Genomic DNA, 13,905 nt, shown 5'->3' on the forward strand with positions numbered 1-13,905 from the left:
TATTTAAAATGACTGCTGTTTTTCTTTCCTTTCATAATATTACAGCAATAGCTTTTGACAGCTGTAATTACAAGTTTTCGCAATTACAAGTTCTCGCAATTACATAATTTGAGCAGTGTAAACTTCAGCAGTGTTTATCATATATTTGAAATGATAAGATATATCGAAGTGCTGTAAACGGGGAAAATGATTTATTCCTCAATTGCAAAGTATACAATGTTTAGATATTATATTTATCTAACCAGTTTTTTGCAAATAAATCATTTAAAAATAATAAAATTTTCAACCCCTTGTAACTTGGTTGCTATTCATTCGAAATACTATCATGACCATGGTATCCAACGCTACGGTACTTTGGATGTGTATTGCCCTTTCCATCTCCGTTGTGCTGTACGTGGGACAGAAGGTTTCAAACTTTGAATAACTGTGATACTATAGAGTCCTTAGTTTGCAAAAACTGAATATAAATGTGATATTTTAAGTTTTGTTTTAACATGTAAAACTGAAATATGTAATAATCTGGCATAGTGCCATTTGAAAAGAAACAATTTTATATTGGTTGGCAACACAGTTCATTGGGTGTTCAGTGCGAAAGGGTCCCCTCCTTGTAGTTGCTTCATACGAAGTTTCGCCTTTTTCCGTCTTTTGTTTTCTCGGTTATCAAGGTTTAGACATCATAAATGCTTCACCCTGTCTATCAACTAATAAGTGCGTTCAAAAGAGTATACATCCATAATGAACATTTTGTAATCGTGAATAAATTATTAATGCATTTAGTGATATATAAAAAAACCCTTTTGATCTAATTAACAACCAAAAACTTTGTGTAATAATATTTATTTTGTTAGATAACAGTGATGCTATTTACACATATGCACAAACACCACCCTCGAGCGTAAAAGGAAGAAGTATTTACTTCTTCGCATGGCAGAATATGAACCACTAATTTTTAAATGTTAACTACAGCCACGATGAGTCAGAAATAGAACGCATACCTTTGAAGCGAAAGTTTTACAAATTCAAATCCTTGTCTCATCTGGTAAACCTCTTTGTAATAAACACAATTGGTTTAGATTTTTTGGGTTGCTCTCCTGAATTCTTCTTAACCGGTAAGTACTACGCGGAGTCTGTCAGACTCCGCTTTCCGCCATACCTTCCCGTTCTACCGCTTCTCCCGATTGTCGCTTCCTCTAATTTCTTGGTTATATTTAATGTGTGTGCGAAAATTAACATCGTGTTTTTAGTTTGTCCGCAATCTATTGTTCGGAGTCTGACAAACTCTGCGTAGTACTAATGTAGCAAAAAACATGAGTAGTACTTAAGGGTTAATTATCGTACCAAACATTTCATCACCGTACATTTACATTTTTACATTATGACTTCAATGCTGTAACCATCTTCGTCATTCTTCCATTTGCTAGTTAATATACGTATGCGCCATTAACACAATAAAACTATCATATATTTATGAATTTCCCCTTTCAAAGAAAAAAGAAAGAAAAAAAAAACTTTATGGCCAACTCACGCCTTAATATGTTTATGGTAAATATCTAATTCTACTACTACCGATAGTAATAATAGTGTCACTACACTCAAAAATTGCAACTGTGTTTATCATTATTAGTATTTTCCAAACATTTTCTAATCGCAATCACATTCAGTCGTGGATTTATATTCACCTAGAAACGCCAAAAATCATTCAGTTAATATTCTAGAATTTTACACTAAACTGAAGATGGGATCATGATATTAACTGGTACGAAAATTAATCTCTTTTACATAACAGTACAACTGAACGCTTAGCAATATTTATTCTCCATAATATTACGTATAATTCGGTTATTTTCTGAGAAGCGTTTTGTATGTTAATGTACTTTTTCCTGTTTGTGTTTAATACTTGTATGTTTGAGTGAGTAGCAAGAATAGGTTTAGCTGTCTGGCTAGTTTTTAATGGAATGATTCATTACACAATACAGTATCAGCAAAGAACAAATAAGATTATGAATTTTTCAAAGTTTTCGTTCGTATTCCGCCATGTGACCAATGAAGAGAGTAGGGAAGGAAATATTTAATTATTATAATATTATACTGTTAAATATTACCCCATAATATAGGTTATTCACTCGGTTAAATCAAATCACTAGTAACTGACAATTATTTTTTACGAACTCTATTAATGCTTTTATCCTTACTACAAAGATAAACGTGGCCTTACAGCTTAACATAGATCGTACATCTTCCATTTAAAACGCGAGGACGCTGACCTTTAATCACGAATAGCTCCAGCTGCTTTTGAATTCTGACTAAATTTACCTGATTGAAGCTATTTTGTAAATCTTTCGTTTGACTTTTCGTGGCATATCCTGAGAGTTCATATGTGCTGAAACTCTAATGCTAGGTAACTTATACAAGAAAGGTACGATCATATCTTACACATCTTATAATAGCATACCTTTGATTTTTCACTTTCAATAAGGGCCAACTGTTCCTCTAGAATTTGTCGTTTCTCTAAACGGGTTTGCTGAACTGATTCAACCATAGCTTGGCATCTTTCCTCGACTACGGTGATCAACTCCTGAAAAGTTCTATTGACGTGTTCCAAACACCTCTCTGTGGTAACATCAAGTCGATGAAGTTCTTTGGTAACAGCATCGTGAGCCTGAGATAACTAAACACATAATTTTCGTTAGATTATGAAACTACAAATCTTTCAACATGCTTTTACAATAGCAAGAAGCATATCTGACAATGCATTATTCATTATTCTAGAGCACGATAGCTTCTGTGTGATAAGAATTACGTTTCAGAATATTTTCAATACGATTTTATAATCCTATTCACTAATATAGATAGCTATTACTAAGTTATGCTACTCTGTTATCTACATAAATTACTTAACGATAAAATGAACAAAACTAATACTAACAATGCAAAGTAATGACTTAAGTAGCAACTCAAAACACCTTCGAATTTACAAAAAACTGCCTTTATGAGTTTCTCACCAGCTTTTAATACTATTTTTAACTGCCGGTATATGCTACTGCAACAGTTAATTACAAGAATATAGAAAATCGGAAAAGATAGCAATTATAAACAAGGGCATACCAAGAGGAAAACACTAAAAATTACAATGAGAGGTAGTAGTCTGCTTTGTCTGGTAAAGTATGAATCAAAATCAAATAGTTCGATCTTTATGTGGATTAAGAAAAATAAGAAAATTAAGATAAAGAAGTAGTTAATAGATTACGTTATTGTTCATTATAAGATACACACATACACAATTTCACACTGAATTTTTACATGATGCTACATGAGACCACTATAATAATAATAACCGAGATAACTCTTATAAGCATGATACAGTGAAATTCGAGTTTAGAACTACCAGACTATGTTATAGACGAACAACAGTTCCTGCTTATGTTAGAATTAATCAAATAACCTAATTATGTTACGTAAAATCTAACAAATTTGAGCATAAACTGAGAATATAAAATTCAAAACTGTAGCGGTAACACATGTACCTACCTTTGATATGCATTCATTTGCTTTATATAACAGGATTTCCGACATTCTCTTGATGGCTATTGAAAAAGGTATTATCGTATGCTCACTGTTCGTTGAAGGCGTACTATGAATTCCACCAGTACATAATGTACAAAACACAGTATCACAAGTTTCACAAAACAGAAGTTCCTGTGGGGAAAAAAATCAATTATTACAATAATCTCTTACAATGTTTACATTTACATAATTTTATAGATATCAATATATAGTTACAACTATGTTATCGCTTTTCCTATCTGAACCGTGAGCTAAATCTTTTTTATATATATTCGGCAATCTGTTTTCTTTCACTAAAGACAAAAGACTACTGAAAGTGCCAAAGTTATGGGTAGAGAAAAATGGTAATCAACGGCGATGTAGTTTGTTAAGCAATAGCAGTTTTCTAAAAGAACCTGTGCTGAAGATGGCAATAACTATTTGCAGAAACACACGCAGTTGTATAAATAAAAGAGTGTTTTTGAGTATGTAAGTAAAATAATAATAATATATTCAGTGATGAAAATTTTCCGATTCATAAAAATCATACTCCATTTATTCCTACATCGTTGTTTAGCCGTGATGTGAGGTGGAAAATTTTCTTCTATATTTTTCCGGAAAATTTTCCGTTCTAAACAAATTGTTAAAAAGTGAAAGATCGTTTAAAGAATCTGAAATTTTTCATGGCTCAGACAATTTTCAGTACTATGTACGAACAAGTGAAACAATTTTTCATGAATCGAAATATTTTCTGTCTTCTATGGAAAAATTGAAAAACTTTCTGAGTCGAAAAACTTTCATTTTGAAGCAAAAAGTGAAACAACTTTTTGTGAATCGGAAAGTTTTATTGCTCTGTAGAAACAAGTGAAAGGAATTTTCATGGATTGGAAAATTTTCATTACGATGTAAAAACAAGTGGAAAAACTTTCATAAGCCGGACAGTTTTGGATATTATGTATAGTGATGTTAGGTGGAAAATTTTCCACTATATTTAACTGCACATTGAGATATAAAATTCAATTTCTGTAGAGGAAAATTAGACAGCAACAAATTATAATTTTGCAATTAGCTTTCGGAAACCGGAAAATTTTCTAATATTTCAAGTTGGGAAGTAAAAATTTAGACAGTGATTCTCTCTCTCTCTGTCTGTGTGTGTGTGTGTGTATGCATGTGAAGTACAGGGAACGTACATCGAGTTCGTAGCGAACAAATATCCCATTCCAATATCTAAAATTTAACAAGAAATCGAAAACAAACCTTTGTGAATTTATCAATTATTTGAAAAACAGAAAATTCCACTATTTCTTCACATATAGGCCTGCCTATGTAATGAAATAACTACATAAAAGTTCCATATGAAGATTATTTTTGTAACACAAAATAAAAAGAAATGTTCTGATTTTTTTGTGTTAACACTCGTAAATCATAATTTCAATATTGGAATTTTGTATAATCAACATCTTAGAGCAGATATTTGTATTGTAAAACTATCATTATTATGTATAAAAATGTATTGGAAATAATTACGATTCCATAGAACAAGTACATATATATATATATATATATATATATATATATATATATATAAAAGAAATGTTTTTTTATTTTGTAAAATAAAATGAAATTACTTGTTGCTTTTAGAACGCAGCGCTAATAGTGCAGCTTTATACGTTTCTTTTATTATTTTATTAGAAGAACAATCACACAAATCAGCTTCCTTATTAGTTATATTTCACTTTCTCTTCTGAATGAATATATGAATAAATAAATGTTTATTTCCAGAAAATGGTCAGTATTTGTTATCATGAGTTACTTAAACTCGAATTTTGGATAGTCAAAAATTTACAGTAGGCACTTTATATTATCTCTACTTATTTATAAATGTTGCAGTATGTAAATCTAAGTAAAGTAGTAAAGCTATGAGAAAACTTTGTCTTAGGCGTATTAAACTGACCAAATATAATTTTGTGAGATCAAAGGTGGATTCTGAGAGAGGAACGCATTGAAGTTTTTGAAACATTTTTGAAGAAATGAAGAATCGTTAGATTTTCACTTCATGAAACTTTTTAAGACAATATTTATTACCAAATATTTTTACGGCTAACCAATGATGTACGAATAAGTGATGTATGTTTTTATGAATCGAAAAATATTCATCACTTTTAAAAAATTTATATTTTAAATAATAGAATGGGATATTTGTACTTTACGAACTCGATGTATGTTCTCGGCACTTTACATACACACACACACACACACACAGAGAGAGAGAGAGAGAGAGAGAGATAGTTGAATTGAGTTGATTTTGAGTTTAACGTCCCTTTTAGCAGCGAAGCTATGAGACGGGACCAACTGATTAACGTGGAATCCGAACTACATGAGCTCCCGCCGGGAATCGAAGCAGGTCTCTCATGCCAAAGGCGCATATGCTAACCGCTTAGCAACGAAGGAGCTCGCAGAGGGACAGAGAGAGAGAGAGAGAGAGAGAGAGAGAGAGAGAGAGAGAGAGAGAGAGAGAGAGAGAGAGAGAAACACTATGTAAATATTTACTTCCCAATTTGAAATATTAGAAAATTTTCCGGTTTCCGAAAGCTAATTGCAAAATTATAATTTGTTGCTGACTAACTTTCCTCCACAGAAATTCAATTTTGTAGCTCAATGTGCAGTGAAATATAGTGGAAAATTTTCTATCTAACACCACTATATATAATATCCACAATTGTCCGGCTTATGAAAAGTTTTTTCCACTTGTTTCTACATCGTAATGAAAATTTTCCGATCTATGAATATTCCTTTCACTTGTTTCTACAGAGCAATAAAACTTTCCGATTCACAAAAAGTTGTTTTACTTTTTGCTTCAAAATGATGACAATTTTCCGACTTAAACAGTTCTTCAATTTTCCCATAGAAGACAGAAAATATTTCGATTCATGAAAAATTGTATCGCTTGTTCCTACATAGTACTGAAAATTGTCATGAAAATTTTCAGATTCTTTAAACGATCTTTAACTTTTTATCATTTCTATACATGAATTCAATCAATTTTATGATTACTGAGGAATTGTTACTTGATATATATATATATATATATATATATTTATTTATTTTTATTTTTATTTTTTTTTTTTTTTTAGAACGGAAAATTTTTCGGAAAAACGTAGCGGAAAATTTTCCACCTCATCACTAAATATATTAGTAGATTAGCCAAACTACTAACATTAGTGTTACAAGAAACCCAGTAGCTCTGCTGTTATTGTAATTATCAAAGCTTATCTTAATTACAGAGTCCAGTCAGGTAAGGAGGTAAGCGGCTTCCTGTGAAAACTAGTTTTTTTTTTTTTCCAGTTCAGAATGGTCTACCTCTCATCAGCGTAACTCTCAACTTTACAGGTGTGAATTACACAACTGGGCTAGCATTCTGGTATAAATACCATACTTCGTTGTATGACAGTTGTTTTACACCTTAATACCTTAATTTCAATACTTGTGTCTTACTGTCATCACTAACTAGAAATAACTACTCGAACTTATGTCACGGGTCACATTCTTATGAAACTATTAAGGCTGACGATAGATAGTTAATTATGTCAAGCAGAAAATTTGATGCTACAAGAATTCAGTTTACAAGTGAGTCAAGAAAATTATTATTTATTTTTTTTTTTTAATCGAATCACCTTAATCCTTCAATTTCCTACGTTACCAAGGAGAAAACAAAGGATGTAAATGATTTATATCTTTTACCGTCACCATCTCTGATGATGCGATTTAGTGTGCAATCAGCATGTCTATACAAAGAACCGACTTTGGCTTCTTTTAATTTTGCGCAATAGAAAAGGTAAGTCTGCTTACAAAGTATTATTAATAATAATCTTATTGGAATTGTTATATCTTTAATAACATATTTGCTACATATTTTATAACATTTGCTGCAATTCAAAAGAAATGCAAGGAACTGGTCAACAGAAAGGGTGTCCTATACCAGACTGCATATACATATATATCTTACGATTTGTCAGAAATTTAGACTTGGCTGGAACGTTTTAGTGCATTCACCATATTGTCCGGACCTGGCATCGTCAGACTATTTGTTTCGGTCTCCGAAGAACTCCCTGAATGATGTTAAGCTAGTTTTTAAAGGAGCCTGTGACAATCAATCACTTATCACAATTTATTAACCAGAAACCACGTAAGTTCTATACCGACGAGATTATAATGTTGGAGGAAAAATGACAGAAGTCATTTATTGGTGGATATGTGGTTTCATAAAGTTATTCTTAAATCACAGTAAATGTATTCTTAACTTTGACTTCCAAAGGTTTAATACTTTTTAGACAACCTGATATACACTTTATTTTACAGGGATTAAACTTGTATAAAACTAACAATCCATTTCACTAAATTAATAGAACTAATGCCTAGTTTACCGTCGGTACATTTATATATATGTTTAGACGCCAAAAAAGGATCATATAAATAAAAGCTCTACCGATGGGGCATTAACTGAATACCCTTTCTCTAGTTTGTTTTTCTAACTTCATAAATAATTTCTCGAAAGTTTTCACTAGAATGTTACTTTTCCCAAACATTGCATATTTTTGCTCCATTATTATTATTGTTAAATTTATTGACTTTTTAATTGTTTAGAATAATTTTCTGGAAACTGTGTACACTTGTGAAAACAGGTGAACCAGACAACAACAGATCATGTAACAATAAATATAATTTGTACTACGAAAATACTAACTGTACTTTACTATTAAAGTTACTATGAAACCTATACAATCAGCTACTTGCAGTACCTTTGGATGCAAAACTTCAGTCCTGATATTCTACCACACCAATCTGAGTCAAGTAATGGAAAAGAAGTGTCTTGCCATACATAATCTTCTTTTGAAGTCTAACTAACAACACGCCATCTTGTGAAAGAGTGTAAAAATGTATAAAAGGCAGGTGTGTGTATTATCAAATATTTCTTTTGAATCTGAAACATGCAAGAAAATAGTATTTTTTTAGTTATACAGAAAAGGAAAAAAAGGAACTGTATAAAATATTTACTTCCTGCAAAATTCCTACCTGATTGATATGAATCGAACATTTAGGGATAACTTCTCTCCTCTGCCGTGACATGAGATCCAATAACTGATTGACAAGAAATGATGGTGGAAGGGCACTCACTCCGCCACGTGGTATTGAAATAAGTTCTCTGCATATGGGACATCGAAAGGAGTTCGTATCCCGTGTTTGAGAAGCAGCAATACGAGTCAAACAGTGTAAGCACACCGTATGAGAACAAGGCAATAATTTAGGCGTATGTTCGCTTCCATCATACATACCTGCAAAAAATAAGATAATCAATCATTACTTAAGGGTGTTATGCATGTCTGTGTCCTTAGCACCAATATTGTTCCAAAAAATCAACCTTGGCACACCTACTCACATATAAATTCTTAAATTTCTTCTATAAATTATTTACTTTCAATGTACACGATGCTTACGTACAGAATTCAGTTTTACAACTGGTATCTGCAGTCCCAGTTATAACATAAAATCTTATGACCACATTAATCTCGTTACCAGTTTTTGGGAAAAATCATCTTAGTGAATTATATAGAAACCTCCATCTTTCTCGCCAATCAGAGGCATACTTTCTCTACAATAATCCTGAAAATAACAACAGCATTGTCTTCTATTCAAACAAAAACTGCCTGGTTGGCACTTGAAAGCACCTAATCAGTTATGAAATTAAAATTTTCAAGCTTATACATTAGAGCTTATCGCCATTTTATTTCACATATTCGTATACCATTAATTAATTTATATTGTGGTTCCAGAACATTAAGTCTACTGTTATGAAATTTCACTAAAAGATATTAAGCGCCTTTCTACATTTTATACCACTTGTATTGCGCATTCATGGACTTAGCAAGATTCGATGTACCGCAAATGCAGTGTTCTCATGAATATATTCCATGGAATTTGACCATTTTACATGAAATTTACTCCTTTCTTTTGTGACGGAACAAATAGAAATGTGTTTATATTTTGAGCGAGTGTCTGAAAGCATTCATATTCACTTTTTGATTATTCTTCCAATAAACATAATTCCGTATTGAAAATGTTAGGGTATTTACCAAGTAGAGGGGGTATTTTAGAGTATTCTTCATTGAAGATGAAATTTGTTTGGTGTAATGCTTCAGCAGCAAGAAGTGGTATGTGTATGTACAAATTTTTTCAAGAAGTTCACGTGGGGAAACAATTAACATCCTGTGTTGTTCCCCAAGACTGTAAAAGATATTAAGCTATTTTTATGTTAGTATCTATAAAAATATTAAGTTATTTGTGTTAGTATGAGAAGTTTCGTATTGGTTCAATGACTAGAAAGTAATGGAACGTAATTGTTTCTTTTTGGGGGAACGAGGAACGGAATCCATTCTTTTTTTAGCAAAGAGGGATGTGAAAGGAACGGAATTTTCTTATGAAATGAGCTTTCCACAAATACTAAGTAAAAATAAACGTTTGTTGAACTCAACGTTAATCTTCAATGAGCTCAGCAGAATCAGATCTAGGAATGGTTTTGATAGTAAGTTTTCTTTTAGTTTAAATACAGATATGTTAAAGGAAGAAAGAAAGTGGAGAGAAAGAACGAAAAGGAACAAAAGAAATATCTTGATATATCACATGATTAAGCTATCTATTCGCTCTTCATATTTTATAGTGAGCTTTCCTATCTGGTTCCGATCTAAAGCTTTGAACTCATAGAAATAAACACGATAGTTCACATACAACACCCACTAAAACAAATGATTAGAGTAGTACAATTTTTTCAACTTCAGGCCGGTACTGCATACTGTTGCTTACCACAAGAAAGAAAAAAAACTGCTTACAAAGAGAAAAAAAAACTGCTTACAAAGATGTTAAACTCTCAAAATAAAGTGATATGTATAGAAGAAAAAACAAAGTACTGAATTTATCATTCACGTATTTAATTTCACTAACTAGAAAAGGAAAACTTGGTACTGATATTGATATTTCTGGAATATACATGTTAATTCATTTATATTGAGCCAAATTTGAATATGCCACCGGTTGTGTTCAATCTACAGGTTACCTCTTCTGACTATTGACCGGCATCCATGTTTCCATTGCAGGAGACTTAGTTGCAGCTGGACCATGAATGTTGTGTCCCACTCCTCTTTATAGGTTTTCCATAGGTCGGAGACGGTGCGGACTCGACGGTGAACAGGCGCCACATGAGGAATCCGAAAACATAACAGTTCATTGGGCTTGCATTTGGACTCTTGACAGGGCTTTTAGAGAAGAGAACTTCCAGCATTCCAGTTTCCAGTTCCATACAGCGACAGAATTCCAGCGATATTTTTGCTATATTGCTGAATGCCTCGTTTTGGTGAAGTTCAACCAGGTTCACGTCTGTAGAATGCCGAGATTTCATGCTAGTACATTTCTGTCAGGACATGAGTCTCATAGTACACACCACTAATGTTGACGTTTCACTCCACCGTTCATTCCACGTTTTGAAGACACAGTTTGCCCCTGTACGAGAAACCGGCCACAATTATGAACCCTTTTGGGAAATTGTGAGCACTGGCGAAAAACGTGTTTTGGCTCTTGACGTCAACAGGTCTGTATGTGATGGCACGAACTTTATCACAATCTGTGAGGTAAATCCATGTCTCATCAAGGGTAACAACAAACCTCCTCTGATTATCCGCGAGATGACGTTAATACAACCTCATGCAGTTTCTTTTTCGCTCATCCATATGACACTGTTTCAAGGCGAGCACATTGCTCTAGCGAACGACAGTGAGGCGTAAATCCCTGTGAATGGTGCGATTGGTCGTTGCTTGTGATGTGCGGCATTTGCTGTGTGGGGGGATTTTCGGAAGTCGCCATACGCAAAATCACACGCAATAACGGCAGGGTTCTCTTCATGAGAAGCCGGTTTCTAGCTGCTCGCGTCGGTGTGGCGGGCCCAGGACACTCTGCTGCAAATCTCCATATAATACGATTCACAGTGGCACGACCTACACGAAAATTACACACTTTACACATATCTATGATGCGCGACGCCATGAACTTAACGTCAGAAAGGGCTAGCTATAATGAATCTCTCCCAGAAGATTGCGCATGAGCGTTACATTGACTTCGGCTCAATATAAATAATCAACCTCTGTATAATGTCTCTTTTCAGTACATAAAATATATCACGCACGGACATAATTTAATGTGAGGTCATAATTACATGCAACCCACCAGAAACCTTGTGAGGATACTTAGCGCAGAGAATCAGAAATGTAATCCCACCTGAAAGGCCAGTTACTTTTAAACACTGGCCATGCTACAGTCAGTTGACTGGCACAACATAATACCATAGAAAAGAAAACAGGTTTAACTTACTACGGAAACATGATATAAAACTCTTTATTACGCAGTGGTTATATGTGGTTATTTCTAAGACAAATCCAAAACTGAACATTATAAACATCATATACTGAAAATATACTTACATAAACATGTTCCACATGTTAGAAAGCTTTCATTAAAATCTTCATAATTGATTGAGACCGTTTCTACAAGTGTGGAGTTCATGCTAACCATTCTCTCACCAACTCGTGTTCTGAAGAAGAAAAAAAAACAGAAATACTATCAGAAATAGAAATACGATAAGAAATACTTTTTGTTATTACATGTAACTACTGAATAAATGTAATAGAATATTAGATGTTAAGAAAAATAGCACGCTCATGCAAGGGCGCCCATGTTGTGGTTTCCAGGGGGGGGGGGCAAATATAAGCGAGGTTTTAAATATAGTTTCAAATTTTGTTATAACTTATGTAAAAATTCCATTGGGCTTTCGATATTCCCACGTACGATTTTCTCTTGGGGGGGAGCGTCCCCCCCTTGCCCCTCTGATGGGCGCCCTTGCGCTCATGCAAAAATAATGTATTTGAGCATGTTAATGGTTTCCTTGAAAAATACTGTAGAGGTACGACAACCAAAGTGACGATAGAACGTGATAGGAGGCGAAACTGCAACACCACATGGAAACACCAGTAGGCGCCGCTGATAGTACAAAGGTGTATGTGGGGTATTGTAGTCTGTTGGATAACAAAGAAGTTATTTAATTGAATCTATGTATGCCAAGGAGGGTCATAAGGAGAATGAAAGCAACAACATTTTTTTTGTTTATTTGCTATATGCATACACTTTCAACAAACTTTAACTGCACGACTGGGAGGCAGGATAAGCCTGTTTATGCACAATGGGTGATATCAATAAAACGGAGAAGTTACTCATTACGCCCAATTTTGAAGTAGTTACTCGCATTGGTATCAATAAAAAGAGAACTGAGCACTAGTCGTCTCGGCTGACCTCGAAGAAGGCCCGCCCTTTTGAAGTAACCACACCTCTATTCTCAAGCCGAGTAACTACTCCGCGTTTGATATCAATAAAAATCAAAGACTCCTCTGTGATGCTAGTAACTTCTCCAAATTTATGGAGCAAGCTAAATAGGTGACTCCGTGCAAAATATGGCAGAGTATATGATTGTTTTACTACGTAGAAAAAAATATAAACTGCATAGAAATGTTGGAAATGGAGATTACAAAAAGCATTATAAGTTTATGAAAGAAAATGTAGTGATTAGCACAACATTTTTTAAGGAGAATCAACCGAAATTCGGGGTGGTGGACTACGTAATGATGAAAAGATGCGGGTTTTCTTCAAGGGCGCCGATCCTGTGGGGGCCCGGGCCTCCCAAAGCTCATGTGGGCCCCCTATTGTATTTATGAATATACAATATTTGGCATAATTAAGAGTGTAATTTGTCTTAAAATCCTGATATATATACCTTCTGCATCTGAATGCCCCCCCCCCCCAAATTTACAGAGAAATCGGTGCCCTTGGTTTTCTTGCGTTACGTGAGTGATCCGGGATTCCAGGTCGGAATGTCAGGGGATTCTGGTGTGGCTCAAAGTACTGTCTATGACTACCTGAAAATGGATTGTTTCCGGAAGAGTGCGTAATATACAAACAGCAAAGGCAGAGTGGCAAGAGCAATATACATTTCCGGGTGCTATCGGAGCACTTGACTATACACAAGTGGCATTAAAGAAACCTAGTATTTTGGAGAGTAATACGTTAATAGGAAGAGCTATTTCGTGGCTAAGCGGTTAGCGTACATGCCTTTGGCATAGGAGACCCGCGTTCGATTCCCGGCAGGAGCTTATGTGGTTCGGATTCCACGTTAATCAGTGGGTTTCGTCTCATATAGGCACGCTACTGAAAAGGACGTTAAGCTAATAACCAACTCAACTCAACGTTGATAGAAAGGGTGTATACATA

At 34.0% G+C, this 13,905-nt stretch overlaps 1 protein-coding gene across 2 annotated transcripts in view; it reads right to left on the reverse strand.

Annotated features, from left to right (window-relative positions):
- LOC145671076 (tripartite motif-containing protein 2-like) overlaps positions 1-13,905 on the reverse strand; it is a 52,971-nt gene that overhangs the window by 10,714 nt on the left and 28,352 nt on the right. For both annotated transcript variants that reach the window (XM_081739813.1, XM_081739812.1), the window contains exons 2-5: positions 12,069-12,178; positions 8,617-8,876; positions 3,529-3,696; positions 2,453-2,668 (exon numbers count right to left, since the gene is read on the reverse strand). In XM_081739813.1, coding sequence (XP_081595939.1) covers positions 2,453-2,668; positions 3,529-3,696; positions 8,617-8,876; positions 12,069-12,178 — 754 coding nt within the window. The remainder of the gene's footprint in view (positions 1-2,452; positions 2,669-3,528; positions 3,697-8,616; positions 8,877-12,068; positions 12,179-13,905) is intronic.

The sequence above is a fragment of the Thermobia domestica genome, chromosome 15, assembly GCF_964235325.1.
Source record: "Thermobia domestica chromosome 15, izTheDome1.hap1.1, whole genome shotgun sequence".
Lineage (NCBI taxonomy): Eukaryota > Metazoa > Arthropoda > Insecta > Zygentoma > Lepismatidae > Thermobia > Thermobia domestica.